Here is a 21,276-nt window from a genome sequence, read left to right on the forward strand (position 1 = left end):
AGCCACAGCCACTCGACTAACTGTATTATCCCATCTGCTTTATTTTGATGCCTCCGAAAGGTCAGCAGTGAACTTTACTATCTTTGCAGGTCATCAATGCTGCATTGGCTTTAGCAGCAAAACCACAGAGTAAACTGGCCCAAGAGAATATGGATCTTTTTAAAGAACAGTGGGAAAAACAAGTCCGAGTTCTTACAGATGCTGTTGATGACATTACTTCCATTGATGACTTCTTGGCTGTCTCAGGTAATGAGCTGGCTCCCTAGAGAAGCGTGTGAGGATGTGCATATTTCCTTTTGCCGAAGTCATGATAATTGACAATCAGAATGCCCCCAAGTATGGGTAGATAAATTATTCTAGCAATATATTGTGCTGGTTTTCATTTTAATTAAAAGGAAAACAAAAAAAGCTACCACGGAACCCTAACCAGTGGGAGATGGCATTGGAGGGTTCCCCTCGTGGGGGGGCTGGTCTTGATCTTAGAAGCATGAATTAGAAAGCTGGCTGGCAGAGGTTTGCACCTGTGACCAGTACAGCACCATAGCCATCCACCCCTCTTCCTGCTGTTGTGTTTAGAAAAAGTATGTCCTTCGTCCTAGTGGAGGCTGTGGTTATTTGTTATGAGCCAGCGAAACTTAGGAGACAGGAATCCCAACACCATCACCTTTAGTTTCTTTTGTGAAATATTTTTTTTTTCCTTGCTTGGAAATCATCTCTCTCCCTCACAAATGATCATAGTTGAACTGCCTACTTTTTGAAAGACTCTGTCTGCATGATGCACAGACAGAAAACAGAGAGGAAATATTTAAGTGCCATTTAATTATGAACTTGCAAAAATAAATCTGAGTAATTCACCTCACAAAAACAGTTGATTTCATTATATAAACAAACTGGTAATGATAGTAAATTGCATTCATATAGAAAATGTCTGTCAACTGCAATTCACTGTTTGTCATCATACAGAGATAAATTTCGATCTATCTCCTTCGAGTTGAGCGAGTATAAATGCATTTTCCATTTAATGGGACCTCTGCTGCCCTTGGCTGCACTGCTTGCTCTTTGGAGGTGCCAGACTTCCTGAGGCCAGCAGCTGTGGGCAGTGCCAGTGGCTGGGTACTTGTAGGGCTGAAACTACCTGTCACCCCAGGGAGCCATAGGCTGGAACGTGGGAGATGCGAATGTCAATGGGGCTTGAAACAGAAGCGGGCCTAAGAACATGCACAGCACAGTCCTCCAGCAGTGACCTGTATAAGGTGACAGCGTGTTCTGCATACCAATGTTCTCCGTCCCTGCTCGCTTTCCTTGGGATTGGTGGCTCTAATTGATAGAGTGAGGAGCAGGCAATATGTAAACTGCACAAAAGGGGCAAGCCGTGCTGTTGTAGGGCGGCCAAATTACAGGCGCTGGTACTTCAAAACAAAAACCCATTTGCAAGCACATCTTTGCAGGTGCCCAAAATGCAGCACGGCTTTTTTGGGAAATCATGGCCTTCCGTTATTTTTCCCAGTGAAGTACTGAATTATTCTTTTTCATAGGTTTAGAGAAAAACATTCCACCTTCACAGCACTTTTAAATTTGAGCAAACAACTAATTCTGAACTCTCAATGCAAAGCTCCCCTCAGGAGAAAGCTATGCCATTCCTGAACTTCTTTTTTTTTGTGATTAGGGTGGGTTTCTCTCAGGCTTGGTCTCAAGTGATTTTCAGTCTTTCTTACAGCAAAATAAAAACATAAGAGCGTCAAAGGTCCCTCATGCATCATTCTTCAGATCAAAGAATAAAAGGGATTCTGCAGTAGCGGTTTGTGGATCCAGGCAGTATCTTTAGGATATGTAACATAATACAGAAGAGTGGCAAAGAGAAATCACATTCTTTAATAGATGCACTTTTTTTTTTTTTGGTATGTTCAATTTTTACGCCAGTGTGGAAAGTATAAGGGTTGACTTGATGGAAAAGAGCGTAGACCGTTTCCGTTAGCATATAAAAACAGAGTGACTGTTTTAGTCAGAAAGTGGTGGTAGTTTCAGAGCATCTGAATTTTAGAGGTCTACCCTGGTATGTTTTTCTGATGCTTTGTCACAGGCTTTCTTAGCAGTGTCAAGTAATTAAATAATTAACAATTCCTCTAATTTTTATGACATACTTCTTAGGGACATGGGATGAAGGGAGGAGACAGGCAAATGCCTGTGTAGAATTCTGCATTAACCAGTTAATTTCTAGCATTCAGACTCCCTCCCTCCCAGACTCCCTCCAGTCTTCACATACCTGCCTCAATCATGACAGCTTTAGCACTTTTTGGGGGGGATGGCTAGAGATGTCTCCCCATCTCGCATGACATGCAGTCTTTGTAGGGAAGTCTTGGTTGGCTCTGATTGAGAATAACCTCAGTTTAAACTGGGCAGGCCCCCACCGGTCACAGATCTTGGTCCTTGTGCAACTCGGCATCTCTGGACGTGCTCCGCGGGTCGGAGAGCAGGCACCATCTGCAGTCACAGGCAGCCTGCAGATAAGAAGCCCTGGCTTGGCCTCACCCTGACCTGCCCTCTTGGCCAGTTTCCCCTCACCCTGACACACTGGTGCTTCAGTAATCCCCTCAGCGAGGCGAGTGTGTTTCTGAGTAGAAGTGCTGCCAGGCAAGTGCCCAGCACGGGGTTTGGCTTAAGCCTGGTGGGCTTTATAAAATGTTGCCAAATGAAAAGTGAGAATGCTGCTTGACATCTTGGAGTGGTTGTTCTCTACTGTTTGGGACCTTGTGGCCCCTTGGCAGTGTGAGAGTTTTTGTGGGATATTTCCACTAATACTCGTCCACCATCACATTCCCTTTTAAATCGTGGGGACTGGATGTTGGCTGTAGCCCATCCAAGGGGCAGTTATTTGGGAAATAGGACTGAGAGGACCCTATGCTGCTTTATTTATTGTTCCTGATACTCTCTGTTCCATTGGTTTCAAAAGTTCCCTCATACTTATATCACAAAGCATATCCTAAATTTGTGGCTCAAAGAGTAGTCGTCAACCCTGGCCAGGTGGCTCTGCTGGTTGGATCATCGTCCTGTACACCGAAGTCTAATCCCCAGTCAGGGTGCATATGGGGGGCAGCCGATGGATGTTTCTCACACTGCTGTTTCTTTCTTTCCTTTCTTTCTTTTCTTCTTTTCTCTTTTCCTTTCTTTTTTCTTTCTTTCTTTTTCTTTTTCTATCTCATCTCTCTCTCCCTCCCTCCATCTCTATCTCTGTCTCTCGCCCTGTCCCTCCCTCTAAATCATTTAAAAAACATCCTTGGAGGAGGATTTAAAAAAAAAAAAAAAAGGTAGTGATCATCTTGTGTATAAGTCTGGTGAAGTCATGAAGACCCTGAGGCCAGTGTTTTCTGAATCTGTAGGGCAGGGGTGACGTGGGTCACTGCATCACATAGACAGTGGCACTTGGAAATAGGTACGCGCATGCCACCCCAGGGAAGAGGGCCTAGGGTCTTCTTTTCCCCAAGCTGTTCTATTCATAATGTTGCCTAGTGAATAGTGGGGATCGTTTAGGATGCTAGAGAGCGTTCAGCAAACCATGAATATTATTTACATGGGCCGATCCCTTAAGGATGGTGGTTTGAAATTTATCAAAGTGATAAAGATTGTTTGAATTTCATTTGAATTGTGTTTGATAAATGTTTTCCATGGATTTACTTCCATTTCCAATTTACTTTCTCACTGGTTTACTCTGCTTACAGGTGGAAGTTTTGGGTTTTTTAAATTTTTTAAAGATTCAGTTGGTTCTAATTGGTTTATTACATTTCTTTACCAGATGTTCTTAGAAACATGTAATGTATCGCATGAGATACTTCGGGGCGACACACACGAGTGGTGTCAGTGTGCCCAGAGAGCTTGGTCTGATTTGGAGGACACTGAATAAAAGGGTTATTGTAGCTAATTTTGTTTTTGTGTTTAACCTATGTGTTTAAAAATGCAGAATTGAAGAGTTCCTCTCTCTTGAGGAGGAGGCATAGGTAGCTGACTCCCACGCCCACTAGCCGTGAGACCTGTGTGACCTCAGGCAAGTCACTCAGTACTTCTGTCCACCCGTTTCCTCGTTAATTGTGATTTTTAAAGAAGAAATGGCTACCATTTAGTTAAATGTCAATCAGAGTATTTCCTGTCGTTTATTAAGTTTGTTATATACATCTACACCCTATGTGTGCCTAAGATGGCATCAAGAAAGATGTTCAGAGCACAGGCCCTGTCGTACATTGTGGACTGAAGTACAAGTTACACATCCTTTTTGGAGAACGCCACTTGGCTTGGTTCCTGGTTGGCAATTAGGCACCGAACATCAACTTTAAACATACATGCCTTTGATTTATCAAAAACCCATTGCTAGAAACTTTCCCCAGAGACATGTACACAAATGCTTGCTAAAATACCTGTACAAGGATGTTCACTTCAACCAAAACGTGTAAGAAAAGGCTAGATAAGTGAATTATGGCCCCTCCATCTATTAATAAGGTACTAAATAACCTTTAAAATCGATAAGGTAGGTCTGTAGAGACAGACCTGGAAAAGTTTCCAAATGAAAAACAGGCACAATAGTGTCCATAGTACGATCCCTTGTAGATAGATTGTTGTATGTGTGTGAGTCCTCGTCACACCCCCCATTAGAAGCACCTACAAAAAAGACTATTGAATCACCAGAGTCTTTAATGAATGGGGTACAGATCGGTGTGTCGACTTATACTGAACCCGTGCTGAGTTTCCTGGGAGTTTCAATTAAAGCTTAAGTAATTTTTGGTATAAGTTAGTGTGGGTACCTCCAGCCTTCTCTCATGTTTGGACACATCCAGTGGAAAGTCAGCTTCCTCCTAGCACTCTAGTGTAGAGAACAGGGGTAATGCTGTGTCCTGGGTGTGTGTTGGCCTCCGCTGCCTGGGACTTTCCTAGACACAGCTGTTCAGTGAGGGTAGAAAATATTTAGCCCTGGCTGGAATGGCTCAGTGGATTGAGTGCCAGCCTGTGAACCAAAAGTTCACTGGTTCAATTCCCAGTCAGGGCACATGCCTGGGTTGCAGGCCAGGTCCCCAGTTGGGGAGCGTGTGAGAGGCCGCCAGTCAATGTATCTCTCACACATGGATGTTTCTCTCCTTCTCTTTCTACCTTTCTTCCCTTACCTCTAAAAATAAATAAAATCTTTTTTAAAAAGTAGAAAAGTCCTGGCTGGTGTGGCTCAGTGGATTGAACGCCAGCCTGCAAACCAAAGGGTTCCTGGTCCCCAGTATGGTGGTGGGCGAGGGGCAGCCACACATTGTCGACCAGTTGCCTCTCGTATGCGCCCCAACTGGGGACAGAACCCACAACCCTGGCATGTGCCCTGACCAGGAATCAAACACATGACCTTTTACTTTTCCAGACAACACCCAACTAAGCTACACCTGTCAGAACTTCATTAATTCTTATAACTGGTTCAAATATTACCCCCTAAAATTTATGTAAAAAGTTTAATGTGTGGTTTAATATGTTTTCTCTTTAAATAATACAAAGTTTAAATCCTAACAAGTCTAATTTTTTACTTAGTAAACACTAAATTACAGCCTTTTTAAACTATGTTGTCGTTCGTTTTTCCCTTTTATATAGGAATTACTACATTCTTGAAGATTTTCAGAGCAATTTTAGGTTCACAGCAAAATTAAAAGGAAGGTAGAGAGTTTCCCATCTAATTTCTATTTCCACACATGCACAGCCTTCCTCATTTTCAAAATCCCCACCATAGTGACACATTTGTTAAAATTAAATAACTCAAAGTCCATAATGTACATTATTGTTCACTTTCAGTGGTTTACATTATATGGGTTTGAACCATTGGACCCATCACTATAGTATCATATAGAGCATTCACTGCCCTAAAAAAAAAAATCTCTGTGTGCTGCCTATTCATCCCTTCTCCTCCAGCCTCTGGCAACCCCTGATCTTTTTACTATTGCCATAGTTTTGCCTTTTCCAGAGTGTCATATAGTCCGAATTATATAGCATGTAGGCTTTAGAGATCTGCTTCTTTCACTTAGTAATACTATGCATTTAAGATTAATCCATGTCTTTTAATGGTTTGGTAACTCATTTCTTTTTAGTGCTAAGTATTCCACTGTCTAGATGTGCCAGTTTGGTTTATCTGTTCACCTGCTTGAAGGACATCTTGGTGGCTTTCAGAGTTTTGGCAATTATGAATAAGTCTGCTTATAAACATCTATATGCAGGTTTTTATATGGACATAAATTTTTATCTTCTTTGGATAAATACCAAGGAGTGTGATTGCTGGATCATATGGTAAGAGTATGTTTAGTTTTGTAGCAAACCTGAGGCTTTCCTTTGTGTTCCCTGCCCGCCCGCCCCGTGGAGCCTGGGCAGCACTGCCGTCCTGGCTGTCAGCAGTCTCTGGGTGAGGGAGAACACTCCTTTCCCGTTCAGGGTCTGCCCCTGCAGATCGACCTCATCCATCGTGACGGCTGTGTAGTGTCCGTAATTTATTACCCACTTTGCTCTTGAACATTTGGATTGTCTAAACTTTGTAACTATTGATGAGGTTGAAGCAAACTCCTTATTCTGAGGTTCTCAGGATCTAGTGTGAAGTTTTTTACTTGAGGAAAATAGTTTTGATGGGTCTTCCGATTCTAGCTCTGTGTCTCGTAGGAGCCTTGTCAGCTTAACAGAATTCAAGGATTTCCACAAATATCACAACAGGTCTACCTATAGCCCATAAAAGGGTTATAGAATGTTTCCCGAGGTACGTTCCCTGAGCACCCTCCCAGGGGCTCCAGTCTGCTTCCCAGCGCCGTCTCCTGTCCCAGGACTGTGCTGGCTCCTTGGCAGATTGTCGGACTGCTGTTGCATCTACTGGAGGAATAAGGGACTGGGGGAATAGTCTTAGAGTGAACCTTGTCTTCTAATTCAGACTGTGTTCTGGATACAAGGTCAGTGACGTTATTTAAGGTAAAGTGAAGTTAAGGTTTTTGTTCTCTGAATTGACTGCTTGGCTGAACAGCTTTGCCTTAAAGATGGGCCTCTTTATTTTTAAATCTGGAATGAAGATTGTTATGCTTGGAGGTGATTATAAGTTGAATTTCTATGGAACAGCTAATCCAGCAGTTAATCTGTTCTCTTCAGTGAAATGACACATGTAAAGCTTTTGTCACCATAGCTGGCATTGAATGATACATACCAACTTACAAGTAATTGTCATCTCAGCATGGGGGTATAGTCAGTATTGTGATAACTATGGTGTCAGGTGGGTGTTCACTTCATAAGTTACATAAATGTCTAATCACTATGTTGTACACCTGAAAACTTGTATGTCAAAAGTAGTTGAAAAAAAATTAAAGGAAAAAGAATTGTTCCCTTCCTATGGAAGGACTCCTCCCTTACTCATCTTTTTGCTTGCTCCTCAGAGAATCACATATTGGAAGATGTGAACAAATGTGTCATTGCTCTCCAAGAGAAAGATGTGGATGGGCTGGACCGCACAGCGGGTGCCATCAGAGGCCGGGCTGCCCGGGTCATTCATGTAGTCACCTCAGAGATGGACAACTATGAGCCAGGGGTCTACACAGAGAAGGTGCTGGAAGCTACTAAGCTTCTCTCCAACACAGGTACGGGAATTCCCTGCTTTCCTGGCACTGCCCACACACAGAGAGCCCGCTGGACTGGGCCATCTCATCAGTCCAGGCTCTTTGGTTGGGAAATAGGAGATCAGGACTCGGGTCTTAAGAGTTTTGGGTTGTACACCAGACTTGTCAGACAAATTATATTTCCTTCATGTGGGTCCCATGATTAATGATGGGAATAATTTTGAACACACTATTTAAGATAAACTTTTAAGTCTTCTGTTAGTGAATAAAGGCTAAATTAAGGAGGGCCCCATTCTTAAAGCAGTGCCTCACGTCAATCTCACTTCATGTTCTTAACCATCCAAATCCTATACGGTAGAAATGGCAATTTGAGTCTTTGTAAAATATGGCATTTATTTCAACCATTGATATTTGTCACATATGTAGAAGCAGAGGCCCCTCATCGTACACCTGGCCTCTTTCTGAGTGAGGGATTTAGGGGGGGGCTGATGGAGTGACAGTGTCTGCTGGGCCAGCAGGGTCTGTCATGCCTCTTTTCTGCACAGTTATGCCACGTTTTACTGAGCAAGTAGAAGCCGCTGTGGAAGCCCTCAGCTCGGACCCCGCCCAGCCCATGGATGAGAATGAGTTTATCGATGCCTCCCGCCTGGTGTACGATGGCATCCGGGACATCAGGAAAGCAGTGTTGATGATAAGGGTGAGTAACTGCATTTCAGATGTTTTAACAGCTCTTTATCATTTGCTAAACTTGAGCAATGCATCATTCTGGAACTCAGTAGATGCTTTGGCAGTATATTAAAACCATGAATCTAAAAGCTGTTAGAATGAATATATTTAATTACATTGTCTAAAATGACTTTTAGTTGCACGTTTAGAGCCCAAACTCAGGTTGAGAATAGAAGCTAGTATGTGCTGGCCTTGACAATTTAATTTACGGCAAGCAGTCACCACAGTATGAAGTTTCCATTTGAGGTAGAGGGAAACTATGGAAAACAAAGGCTTTTCGGTTAATTTCAGAGGAGGAATATTTCCTTAATGCAGGGGAGGTTATTCTCCACGTGGAGCACTCCTCTCTGTAAAGGGGTGGCGGGCAGGATGCTAGAGCCCAGTGTGTTCAGAGTGAGAATGAGGGACTGTGGCAGCCCTTGCTTGTGTTCCCTGGTTCGTGGCCAGGCCTCGCCACAACTGAGTGAAATGCTCCCTGCTCAGGGTCCTGGCTGACCCATCTTCTCAGAGAGCAGCACTCTCACTGTCTGAAGGTCTCCAAAGGGCCCCCTCTGAGCGGTCATAAACAAACAGGTTGAGAAGTTACCAACCCCCCTAATGCACACCCCCAGGGTATTAGGATTGGGTCTCACAGCTCCCTTTCCCACAGCAGCTGTCCCTCACATGCCGTTCTGAGCATAAGCATGTGGCTCTGGAAGCCAAGAGCAGGGCCTGCCCGTGGCGTGGGTGGCTGTTTTGCTGTCCTGTCAATCTTGTTGGTCAGCAAACTTTCATTTATAAACACCTTCAAGGTTTGTGAGTCAGACCTCCCAAGGTAGACAGGAATGCTGTCCCACCTTTTATCCCCTCAGCCTGGTAGCCTGTGGAACCTGGCCCATTGTGAGCTGGAAACAAAGGCCATTTATTTCTAAGGCAGTTGCGTTAGGCTGCACCCATTTATATGCAGTGTAGAAGCTCTTGGGTGACACTGCACTGCTCTGGGATGGGAAGGGAAGAAACTGTTCAGGAATTGCCTGGTTGGCTGCTCACCGTTCCTGCAGGCCCCATTCCACCTGCACATGTTGGGGTTGGGGGCAGAGAGCTGGTAGAGCCTTTTGCTTTCCTCCTGATGCTTGGTGCTGCTAATGAAAAATGGATGTTCTGCAGAGGCCTGGCCGAATGCAAGGTTAAACCCAGTTGCCCTATCTCAGTGGTGTAAAGGGGTCCCCTGGTCACATATATCAGTGTTAATGAACCCTTTTCTCCAGAGTTCTTTCCATGATGACAAAGACACCTAGAAATAGACTAAAAGAAACCTTAACAATAAAGAGGAGGTTAATGCCTTTGGAGATTTAAGAGGGCTGAAACTGCATAGTCTCCAAGAGATGCTTGCAAATTCCGGAGTCCCCATCCTGGGGAAGCCAGTAGGGTTGTGGGAAATCGCATCTTGGGGGCAGGCAGGCAGCTTGGATTCCTCTTCCAGCTCCGGAAGGAGTAAAATGGGCAATGGTGGCATAGCGCTTTGCACTCTCGGTTCAGACGGCAGGACTCTGCATTGGCATGCTCTCTGTGGCTTGCTGGGGTGGTGTGTCTTCTGCTGTCCTCACCTCGTCTCACTGGGGGACAGGCCTGGCTCTTGCACATGTACACACTCTTGGCAGTTTCAGATGCTTTCTCACACGTCTTCTCCTTTGAGCTTCATTAGCAAGTCCTGGGGCTGGGCTTGGAGTAGGTCCTAATGCAGATGAGGGACTTGCCTCCTGCCCTCCTGTCACAGGCAGGCTGGTCCAAGAGCCAGCCCCAGCTTTTCTGCCTGCTACCCCATTCCTAATAACTTGGAGAGACATTATATTTCAAGTCAGCAGCTAATCATGTGAAGCTGAAGGTTGCACAAAATAAGAATTTTATAATTCAAGCAGAGCTAGGACCACTATCAATCCCTTTGGTATTTGTTCAGACCTTACTTGCCACATTCTCTTCTTCCCTTCTTCCCTTTTATCAAAGGAAAAAAAAACTACATTTGTCTAATTTCACTCCTCAAAGCGGCCTTTGGTAACTTAAGAGAAGACCCATTATTATTTATTTCATTTAATTTTCTTTTTGTTATAAAGCAGGAAAGTTGTCAGAATCTGCTTAACATTGTATAAAATACTTCTATTTTTAATACAGTACTTTTTCTACCCAGAGCAGTTCTTACCTTTGTTTTTAGATGCAGCTATTGGACAGGTACATTAAAAAGTAAAAGGCATGTATCAAAGAGAGTCTTTATTCTCTTTGTTGAAGCCCTAGCCCCCAGAAAGGAGTCCCTAGGCTCTTCGGAAAGTGTGGGGTGGTGCTCTCACCTACTGCTTGTTGGGTGAACCGCTCACGTGTGCATCAGTGAGGCAGGGTCTCAGGTGCATACTGCATGATTTTAGCTTTATTACCCACACCTGTTTAGAATACTGCTCATGAAAATCCCAAACTCTAAGGGTTCATACATGAGGCCCAGGGGTATAGGCTGAGAAGCTTGGGACAGCTGGAAGCCCAAGGTTGTATCTGACTGACAATCTCTCTTTTGGCGGCAGACTCCTGAGGAGTTGGATGACTCTGACTTCGAGACAGAAGACTTTGATGTCCGAAGCAGGACGAGCATCCAGACGGAAGACGATCAGCTGATAGCTGGCCAGAGCGCCCGGGTGAGGAATCAGTGAAACTTGTTCACAGACTTTCCCTGCCCCGCCCCTCGGGTCTTAGCTTCTCTTCTCCAGGAAACCACTCTCACTATTGTGAGCCCTGTGTTTTCCTTTTTATGGCAGTAGGATGTTAACCTCAGTTGTGGTACCTACCAATCGATTGTAGTTTTCTCTGAAGTGTCTCCTCTGTTGGGAGCAGGGCAGGAACACGGGTGCTGGGGCTTCGGTTTATGACTGAGTCCTGCGTCAGGAGATCCCTAGGATCCAATCTGCACGATGTTTGTTATAAAGATTGTGAAATCAAAAACAACTGCTATCTTTGCCCATCTCGATGATACCATGGGTATGAACTGTTTATTTCTGGGTTTAAAAAATGTGTTACATTTAAGAAAATCACAGCCCTTGCATACATTTGAGTCATTAAATCTTCAATCAGTAGCATTTTTGTTTTGGGGAGTACGCCTAGAAATATTTCTAAGGAGTCTGTTTTTTACTTCTCAAAAATAATTTTGAACAGTGAGTACCTCCCTGCTTTAGGCCCCACTTAGTCATGCATTTTTTGGGAAGCTGAGTGGGGAGGAGCCCAGGCAGACGGAAGTGGGCAGCAGGCCTCCTCAGGTTGCTTTGATAAGCTTTAAATGCCCCTGAAATATGTAAAATGTGTGTCCCTCAGAAGGTTCTCTCTTGCCTTCTGTAAAATTTATGTTCTAAAACCACTTCCAGTTCACCTTGAAAAGTTGGGGAGGCAGTGCAGCCACAGGAAATGGTTGTTTGGCACTGGCCAGGGAAAGGGTGGGAGCATTAATTAGCCCCCTCTCATCTCCACTCTCCATGGCAGGAGACAGAGGATGAAACTTGTAAAGAATTAAATTCAGCAGGCTCAGTTTATGTGCAAGTGTGGTCACGAAGCTTCCACATTAGTCTTCTACCCCTCACATTCTTGTTTTCCTCCACGTTAAAACTTGTTCTTGAAAGTGGGCTGGGAATTCAGGCTGCCATAAACTTCTAGGCAAAGTGAGAAGAAATGGCCCTTCAGGCAAAATGAAACCTATTAAAGCATTATCCTATCTGTGCCATAGAACACTCGGTGGAAATGTTTTTGGCTAATGCACTGTGAGAATGTCATATTCTCTTCATGTAAGAGCTTTCTGTGCTTCTGATTTCAGGCAATCATGGCTCAGCTTCCCCAAGAGCAAAAAGCAAAGATTGCGGAACAGGTGGCCAGCTTCCAGGAAGAAAAAAGCAAGCTGGATGCTGAAGTGTCCAAATGGGACGACAGTGGTAACGACATCATCGTGCTGGCCAAGCAGATGTGCATGATCATGATGGAGATGACCGACTTCACGCGGTGAGCAGTGCCTGGTCTCACCAGCTGCCCGCCCGGGGGCAGCTCTCCTCCCCACAGGCCACGTTGGACGGGCAGGGCCGCACGTTCGGTAGCCGTCTTCTGTCTTCTCTCACCGGAGAGATCCTTCATCTGCAATAATCCTTGTTCTCTTTCTTCAGAGGTAAAGGGCCGCTCAAAAATACATCAGATGTGATCAGTGCTGCCAAGAAAATTGCTGAGGCAGGATCCAGGATGGACAAGCTTGGTCGTACCATCGCAGACCATGTAAGTGACACACTTGCCATGTGGGTCTTTGAAGTTCACCCAGGGACTCGGGCAGCCCAGCACGGTCCCTTCCTGAGGTGGCAATAACAGTAATTTTCATGGGATATAACACTCTTCTCACCTGAAAAATTGTTCTTAACTCACCAACCAACGTTGATTTTTAAGGGTTTATGAATTCCTATTTCTTCTTTGACAAGTCTTAAGAGGCGAGTCCAGTTTGCAATAGATAAAAGCCAGCCTCTGCCGGTGCCTTGTTTATTCCGAGTTCCCTTCTGAATTTCAGCTGTGGGCAGGCACTGACTGCTTCTGCAGCCAAACTCACCGACTGACACAGGCGTGTGAGTGCCTCTCCTGGTGGATTTACTTCACACAAGAATCTACCTAATGTGCCCGGGGGGGGTGGGGGGGGCAAACACCTATGTCCTCAGCACTGAGGGTTCTCAACTACCTGCCCTTCTAAAGAACCCTTTATGAAAAAATGTGCCTAACTCCTGGAAAATTCGTTTTCCTTGATGCTTCAACACTTATTAGAGACGCTGTTTCTCAGTTACAGTTCTCTGCAGTTATAAGCCCTTCCCTCCAGCCCCTTTCCCTGAGGTATCCAGCCTCTCAGCCTGCATCCTGGCGCCTCATCGCCCAAGCCCTTTATAGGTTCAGAAGTCATCCTGACTCCACTCTTTCAGGGAATCCAGTACTGAGCCTTGGCATTTCCACCAGCCCTGAAAATCCTGACCCATTGTCTTTCCTCTCTCCTCCCACCAACTCAGGCCAGACCCCACAGCCAGGTGCCTGGATGACTTCTTGTGGTCTCCCCTCTCTCCCTCAGCTCTCAGTACAGTCTTTCTACATGATCATCTTAAATGCTATCAGATATGGCTCTGCTGCTCCTGTAAGCTTCTTAGAATGAAATTCAAAATTTCAGTCTCTCTATACCACCGTCACACTCACTGAGCCCAGTCTAACAGGCAACTGCTTGATGTAAATACTTGAGAGGTCCTCTGTGTTTCTTTCCCTGGGTAAAGCTTCCTAAGCTGCAACCACCCTAATGAAGACCTCACAGTCCCCAAGTGCTTTCTTTCTTGCTGTGATTACTCTTCCTCCATCTTTGCCTGAAGAGAACCTCTCCTTTCATCAGGTGTTTACAGTGTATGTTGCAATTGAGCAGATAGAGTGCCTCAGAGCAGAACAGCTACTGCGATGGTTATTACCTAGCTCAGAGCACTCTTGACTTTTTTCCAGAACCAAGCTATTGCTTGCTAAGGCTTTTTCTCACCTTCAGGGCCTGGGCCCAAGCAGAGTAGCCCAGGGGTATGGGCTGCCCCAAGTAATTGGGTAACTTGTCTCTGGGGGTGGGTGATTTGGGTCGCGCCTGGGGTGCTCTGTGCTAAACCTGCTTGCTTATCAGTGTCCAGACTCAGCCTGCAAGCAGGACCTGCTGGCCTACCTACAGCGAATCGCCCTCTACTGCCACCAGCTCAACATCTGCAGCAAAGTTAAGGCCGAGGTGCAGAACCTTGGTGGGGAGCTCGTGGTCTCTGGGGTAAGTGTCATCTGTGAAATGAAGTAGTTGGTGGGCATAGGTTGGCCTTTGTCCACACTCACTCCTTACCTGCCCTGAACTGGGAAAGTGTGCTGTGGAGATCCCTGAAGTTTCTTCCTAGTCCTTGGAGGCCAAGGGCTGCGTCTCCGTTGCTCCCTGCTGAACTGCAGTTCCGTTTAGCACTGTGTGGTGTGTGACAACTGTAGGCCACTATGGGGCTGACCTCTCACTAGGAAAAGGTACTTACCTTCCTTGTTTTCGTTCCCCTGTAGAAGAATTGAGCCTATTCAAAAATTGCAAAGATGATGTACCAAGGCTTTTTGAAATCTCCTCTACCCCTCTGAGTGCCTGAGTGGTGTCCCCCTATCTCTTTACCATGTCACAGTTCTGACCTTGTCACCTGGGGCAGGGCAAAAGTGCTGGGCTCCACTAATTCCCTGTGGCTTTTGCTAGTCCCACAGACTATCCTTTCAAAGGAACTTTGTGTTAGTGGTACGTATGGCTGCCGTTTGCTTACCTGCTACAATGTCAGCGCCCCTGGGCAGGACTGAAGGCAGTGGGTTTCTATTACGGCTGACTCCTCCAGCTTGTCTGAGTGAATAAAAATTTGTTGAGGGGTGAGGGCAGGCAAGGCAATAATGCCTTAGATTTGTTACTGTTTACCCAGTTCTTCTTCAGAAGATCTGAAATGGGTGTTTTTAGGGTATTTGGATAAGAGCAGCAAGCCACTGGGAGAGAGTTAATTAGTAATGGGACTGTTGCCATGCCCTGCCCTGGAGGGGGAGAAGTGGGGCCTCCCTCCTCGCCCAACCACGGGGCTGGAGGTCGGACGTGTGCTCCTCACTGCCCCATGTTTGTGTCTCTTAGGTGGACAGCGCCATGTCCCTGATCCAGGCTGCCAAAAACCTGATGAACGCCGTGGTGCAGACGGTGAAGGCGTCCTATGTGGCCTCCACCAAATACCAGAAGTCTCAGGGTATGGCTTCCCTCAACCTCCCAGCTGTGTCATGGAAGATGAAGGCACCCGAGAAAAAGCCCTTGGTGAAGAGAGAGAAACAGGATGAGACACAGACCAAGATTAAACGGGCATCTCAGAAGAAGCACGTGAACCCTGTGCAGGCCCTCAGCGAGTTCCGAGCCATGGACAGCATCTAAGGCTGCCCTAGCCAGCCACCCTCACCTCTCAGAGCTCTTAAGATCAGTCTCTGTTCTTCACTCAAATGTATTTGCTAAGGAGACCACTCATGTTAGATTCCACAGGGAAATACACATTTGTGTTTAAGCCAGTCACAAATACTTTTAGCATTCAGGAGCATATTTTTAGCTATATTTTTATAAGCTTAAATAAGAATTCCATAACCAAAGAGAAGCCCACAGTAACTTGTTAGTAACACTCTTGACCGAGCTGTGTAGTGCAGCATTCAGGTTAAAGAAAAGGGGAGAGCTGACTCACCCTTTGTTCAGGGAAGGGCCTCCCAGCAGCCCTGGGTCCCAGCAGGTTGGCTGGTGTTAAATGACCAAAGATGACCCGGGGTAAGCAAACTGGGTATCTCAAGAAGCTGTCCCCAGAGAAGAAACGTTCCTAGAAGGGTCCTGAGAGAGACAAACCACGTGAACTCGGTAAAACGCGTATCATGCAGAAAACTGATTACTCTCTTATGACATGAAATGAGAATTTTAATGCATGGTTACAATTACTAATGTACTCTGCTGCAGGACATTAATAAAGTTGCTTTTTCAGGCTAGATGTTGTGATGCTGTAATCAGAACATGCTTTTTTCCCTTTCTTTAGCTTCGAATGCAGATACATCTTTGGGCTCACTTCTAATAACTGCAATATATCCTGCCTTGGGCTTGCAACAGAAGCCTAACAAAATAGTGTTTGCTTAGGCAATAATCTAGACTTTACCTTATTTGTGATTAATATAGCGATTACTATAGCTACAAGGTATAATTTTACTGTCTTATTTAAATTTTATGAATTTGAATGTTTTTACACTAACTTTTCCCAATAAAGTCTACCTTTAAACCAAGTCTAAGAAGCCACAGTCATTTTCCTTTGCCTTCCAGAAAAGTCAGGTTTTACATGAAACATCTCCTGGATTTGCCCGCAGCATCTGGGGTGTCCCAGCAAGGCTGCCTAGAGCCACGGGCACAGCCTGGGCTTACAGCCTCCACGACAGCCCACCAGGGAAGACCATGTCCACCCTTCAAAGGGAAGGTCAAAACCTTGGAGGCATCCTGAAAATCTCCATGGATAACACCCCCTCTCTCTTCCAGGTTCCCATCAGCTCACAACCATACTGGAATAATAGCAGCCTCCAAAATCTAACCCATCCTAACTCCACGTCCCTTCCCAGCAAGACTCCCTAAAGAGGTGTATAGTCATCCCTTTTTCCTCATTTCCGTTCTCTGCCATCCTGGTAGCTGTGCCCCCTGTGAAGGGAGCTTGCCTCCACGCCAGCAGATTGACCGGCTTTCTTCATCTTACCAACTTCACTGTCCAAGTGCCCAGGTAAAAACTCTGCTTCCTGGAAGTTCCTCACTTGACTTCCAGAACACCCCACTCTGGTTTTCTGTCTTCCATACTACGTGCTCCTTCTTCGCCTTATCCTGGTCATTAAAAGTTGTGCTGCCCATGGGCTCAGTACCTGGGCCTCTTTGGCTCTACTCACTCCTGATTTTTAACCAGATTCTTGGCTTTAAATACAATCCAGATGCCAACTTCTCCTGTAATTTGACTTTTATTACCCCGCCAACTAAACTCTCCACACGGATCTTTTAATATCTCAAACTTGACCTGTCCATATAATCTTTAAAATGTGTGCTGGGTCCAACTACTACTTAGCACTTCTGTTTACTTTCACCTGGTTGTCATGATGCTAGTTACCTATTGCTGTGTAGCAAACTGCCCTGAAGCTTAGCAGCTGAAACATGACCTCAGCTTCTGAAGGTCAGGCATCCAGTGCCGCTTAGTGGGAGGTTCTGAACCGGTCTGGTGAAGCTGCTGTCCTTGAAGCCTCAGTGGGCTGAAGGGTCTGCTTCCAGGCTCCCTCACGTGGCTGCTGGCAAGCCTCGGTTCCGGGTCACATGGGCCCTCCCACAAAGCAGCTTATAATGTGGTGGTTGGCTTCCCGAGGGAATGATCCAGAGAATGGCAACCAGATGGGAGCCAGAGTGGTTTTTTAAAACCCGATCTCTAATGTACCATCACTGCCACCATATTCTGTTAGTCACACAGACACTGAGGGAGGGGACAAGGGGGTAAAGTGCCAGGAGGAAGACCACCAGCCATCAGAACCCAGACCACTGCAGTAACCTCCCCATCGACCTTCCCCGGTCATCCTGTTCCCCACACCCACCCCCCCCACACCCTTCCCCCAGTCCAGTCACAGTAATCCCCGTAAAACTAGTCTGACTGGGTCGTTCTCTTGGCTGAAACTGCAGTGGTTTCCATCGCCCAGTAAAAGCCAAAGTCCAAAACGATGGTTTGGTCTCTTGGCCCTCTCTGGCCTTTCCCCTCGCCATTCTTTGTCACTCACCCTTCGCTCCTGTGGTTCCCCTGTCTAGAACGCACTGTCCTCAGAGACCTATCTGTGTCCTTTTAAGATCTCCTCAGGTGTCTCTTCAAGTCCCCTGATGGAGAAGACCTTTGATAAATCCTTATCATGTCCTCTCTTCAAAGCACTGAACTTGTGTGACATTTACGTCAGTCTGTTTCTACTGTAAGCTTCATGGGGGTGGGAATCTTGATTTTGCTCATCACTGACTCTACAAGGCCCAGGGCACTGACTGAATTTTGGGGAAACTCCAGCGGGGCTGGACCCAGAAGGCTCTGGCCTCCCTCTGCTTGCCCGCCACACCCCAACTCTCAGCATCCAAGCTGACTCTTTGGAACATTTCATGGCTTTTGTTGCCATCATTTGTCACATTCCAAATCACCTCCCAGGCTTCAGTTCCAGATCCATGTCTGTCCTCAGCTGCTTCACCTCACCTGCTGGATGTCCTAGAGCCCGGGACCCCAGCAGGACCCAGCCCCTATCCACTCTCTCCAGCAGAGGCCAAGGCCTTAGTCCTCAGCTGCTCCAAAGGTTCCTACACCGGCCTGCATCAGCCCCCAACATCCATTATCCATTTTCTACATAGTAGCAAAGGAACCTTCCAGAAACACCTCCTAAAAAGTCAAGCCTCTGCATGAGGCTTGCCCACCACCCCACCTGACACACTGGCAGCCCTGTGCCCCTTCCCAGCATATCTGGCACTGTGACCCTGCCCTCTGCACGCACACTGCCCCCTCGCGGTGGCTCCTCGGGCCCCGTGCTCTCCCTGTGAGCCCATCACTTCAGGTCTCGATCATCGCTTGGCCATATCATCATCCCAAACTTAATACCACTATATACTTAAAAGACTAACTTTTGGTTTAACTGCACCTCCTCCTAAATAGTATCTGTGAAATCATGTGCTAGTTACATTTTTTCTAATATACATCAAGATACATTTTGATAAATGTTCATGTATCACCTCCAATCATCTAAAGACCACCAGTGGAACATACAGTGTTGGTCTTGCCCAGACACCATCCAGCAAGGGGCCTGGTTTGTGCTTGAGAAATAGCCGTTCAACCATCCAAACCATTCACTGATTTAAACCCATCTATCAAAAGATTCTGGAAAGCAAAAAGTAAGCAACTGAGGTGGTACCCGGGGCCCTGCCCAAAAATGCCAGAGTCCTTCATCCTCTCAGAGACAACACTCTAAAGCAGCGTGGCCTGGGCTGAGCACCAGGGAGACTTGCCTCACTGAGACCTTGGGGTATCCGGTCCTGCCCCTTTGCCCCCTAAGAACCATCTCCCCTTGGCATCCAGAGGCTTTTTGCTTCCCAGCAGGGCAGACACAACCCTCGATGACACCCTCATCCAAGATGGCACCTCACCGGCCTGGCACTCTGGGCTTGGCCACTACTCATACCTGCTCCGGCCACTACCTGCACACAGGGACTGCAGAGGCCAGCGCTCCTCTCTGCCCGCAGCAGCTGCCCTCCTGCCCTGCTAACCGCACTGCACAGCCTCTCATGACCCCTGGGCAGGTTACTTCAAAGACCCTACCTCACCTCTGCAGTCTTGATTCTCACAGCTTCCAACGTCCACCCAGGCCAGGGTCACCTGTCCACTGAGGGAAGAGAGACATAGACATGCCCGTGTGCAAGGCATGCCCAGAGCCCATGTTAGGCCTTGACCCACAATCCCCCATCTCATCTTTACAACCTGTGAGGTCAGCACCACTACCACTCAGTCTTTACACCCAAGTCACACAGCTGACAAGCAGCCGAAATCCCTCCCAGTTTCTGAATCCAGTCCCTCCAACGCCCCCAAGCTGTGATCTTCCCTTCTGGAGCCCCAGAGGGCAGTACAGGGCCTGTGCTCCCCTCCCCCCACCCTAACCTTCCTCCCTAAAGACTAGCTGGGAAGTCCCTCAAACTCCCACCCACATCTGCCCACCCCTGTGCTGGGTTCTCAGGACGATGCAGGAATCCTCCAGGTCCCTGGCTAAGGCCACCCCCAGGCTTGTCACTGGATCCTGGCCTACTCAAGGACTTTGCCCCACAGTTCTCCCCTCTATTTCCCACCTTGCCAAGTTTTCCTTCCTCTTATGTCTTTCTCATCAGCATACAAAACATGCAGTTAAAGAGACCAGACAAAAAGCTTCCCCTGAGTCCATGTCTCCCCTCCCCCACTTGCACAGAGGGCCTTAGATGACTGTCAGACCCTCCCGCTCCACCTCCCTCTTCCCCTCGCCCCAGCTCACGCCCCTCAGTCCTCCTCTAAGCAGCATGTGAAGTTGGTGGCCACCCCTCCCTCCCTTTCACACCTTCTCTCGATTTCCACATTCCCCACCCTTCACCAACCTCTGTCCCTCCCCTCCTCACCAGCTCATTCTCCTCGTCCTCCTGACCTCTACCATGGAGGCGGCCCAGGCCTTAGACCTTGGTGCTCTTCTCCCATCTGGATGCTTCCTAAGCCTCGGCGGCACGCTGGTAAATGTGTGATAACCAGCTCTGTGGCGCAGAGGATGTGTGTGCACGTACACACACTCATTTCTATACATTTAACTCCTATAAAGGAATTGTAGTATGTGATTCACCAACATAAAATACACAATACTCTTTACTGTAAACTCTATATAGCCAACTGATTCTCACAGGTTCTCATTCATTTTTGTTGAAATCCTGCACCTATAGCCAACTGACAGGAGTAACTGACAGACCAGTCTGACTCTGATGAGAGTGCTGGTCGACCTGTGTTTACCTGAAGGAATAAGATGCAAGTGGAACAACAGAAACACTGGTGGAAATTTCACTTGATCACCAGTGAATGATTTCTTTACTAAATCAGATAATAATGGTCAAATGCTATATGACAGACAGTTCCTTCAGTGTTCCGTGCTATCAGCACATGACACTTGCAAGTTTAATTGACCTTATTATATATTTAAACCATTTTCTTCATCACTTTCTTAAGTCTAGACAATCAACAAAATGATAAATTAGGCCTTGATTTGTTGCATTTCCCAGTAACCATGGTGGAAACACTCCCACCACATCCGATTTCCAGCCACGACGGTGACATCTTGAAGGCTGAGCTGGGGTTGCCCCCACCCGGATTGTACAGCGTAGGTCATCTCAAGGGCACAGATCGCGGTCGACTGTAAAGTAACTAGGAAAGTTGAATGTTCGCTACCTTTAGAATTTTTAATTTTAAATTTACAGACAGTGAAGTTCACTCTTTCTGGTGTACATTTCTGTGAGTTTTGACAAACTCATCGAGTTGTGTCGTCACCAGCACATTCGAGATACGCAGTCGCAGCGCCAACCCCCGCAGATTCCCTTGCGCTACCCCAACGTAGTGGAACTTCCCCCCGCCCTCATCCCTGGCAAAACCCTTCCCCTATGGTTTCCCATCTTCCAGGATGTCACAGAAATAGAATTGGACAGTGTGCAGCCCGTTGAGCCTGCCTGCTTCCCGTCAGCATGATGCCTGTGAGGCGCACAGCGGGGCGGAGTGCGGCCGTCCGTTCATGCCTGCTGTGGGGCAAGGCTGCGGGGCAAGGCTCCGTGGCACGGATGTGCCGGCTCGCCTGCTTGTCCACCCCC

General features: G+C 46.7%; 1 protein-coding gene across 1 annotated transcript in view; it reads left to right on the forward strand.

The window, feature by feature from the left end:
- Positions 1-15,475, forward strand: part of CTNNA1 (catenin alpha 1) — a 176,313-nt gene extending 160,838 nt beyond the window's left edge. The window contains exons 11-18 of the mRNA XM_028527221.2: positions 90-246; positions 7,416-7,616; positions 8,141-8,292; positions 10,868-10,978; positions 12,142-12,323; positions 12,482-12,587; positions 13,993-14,127; positions 14,995-15,475. Of these exons, the coding sequence (XP_028383022.1) occupies positions 90-246; positions 7,416-7,616; positions 8,141-8,292; positions 10,868-10,978; positions 12,142-12,323; positions 12,482-12,587; positions 13,993-14,127; positions 14,995-15,282 (1,332 nt within the window). The 3' untranslated portion in view covers positions 15,283-15,475. The remainder of the gene's footprint in view (positions 1-89; positions 247-7,415; positions 7,617-8,140; positions 8,293-10,867; positions 10,979-12,141; positions 12,324-12,481; positions 12,588-13,992; positions 14,128-14,994) is intronic.
- Positions 15,476-21,276: the final 5,801 nt, after the last annotated feature.

Source organism: Phyllostomus discolor, chromosome 13, assembly GCF_004126475.2.
Source record: "Phyllostomus discolor isolate MPI-MPIP mPhyDis1 chromosome 13, mPhyDis1.pri.v3, whole genome shotgun sequence".
Lineage (NCBI taxonomy): Eukaryota > Metazoa > Chordata > Mammalia > Chiroptera > Phyllostomidae > Phyllostomus > Phyllostomus discolor.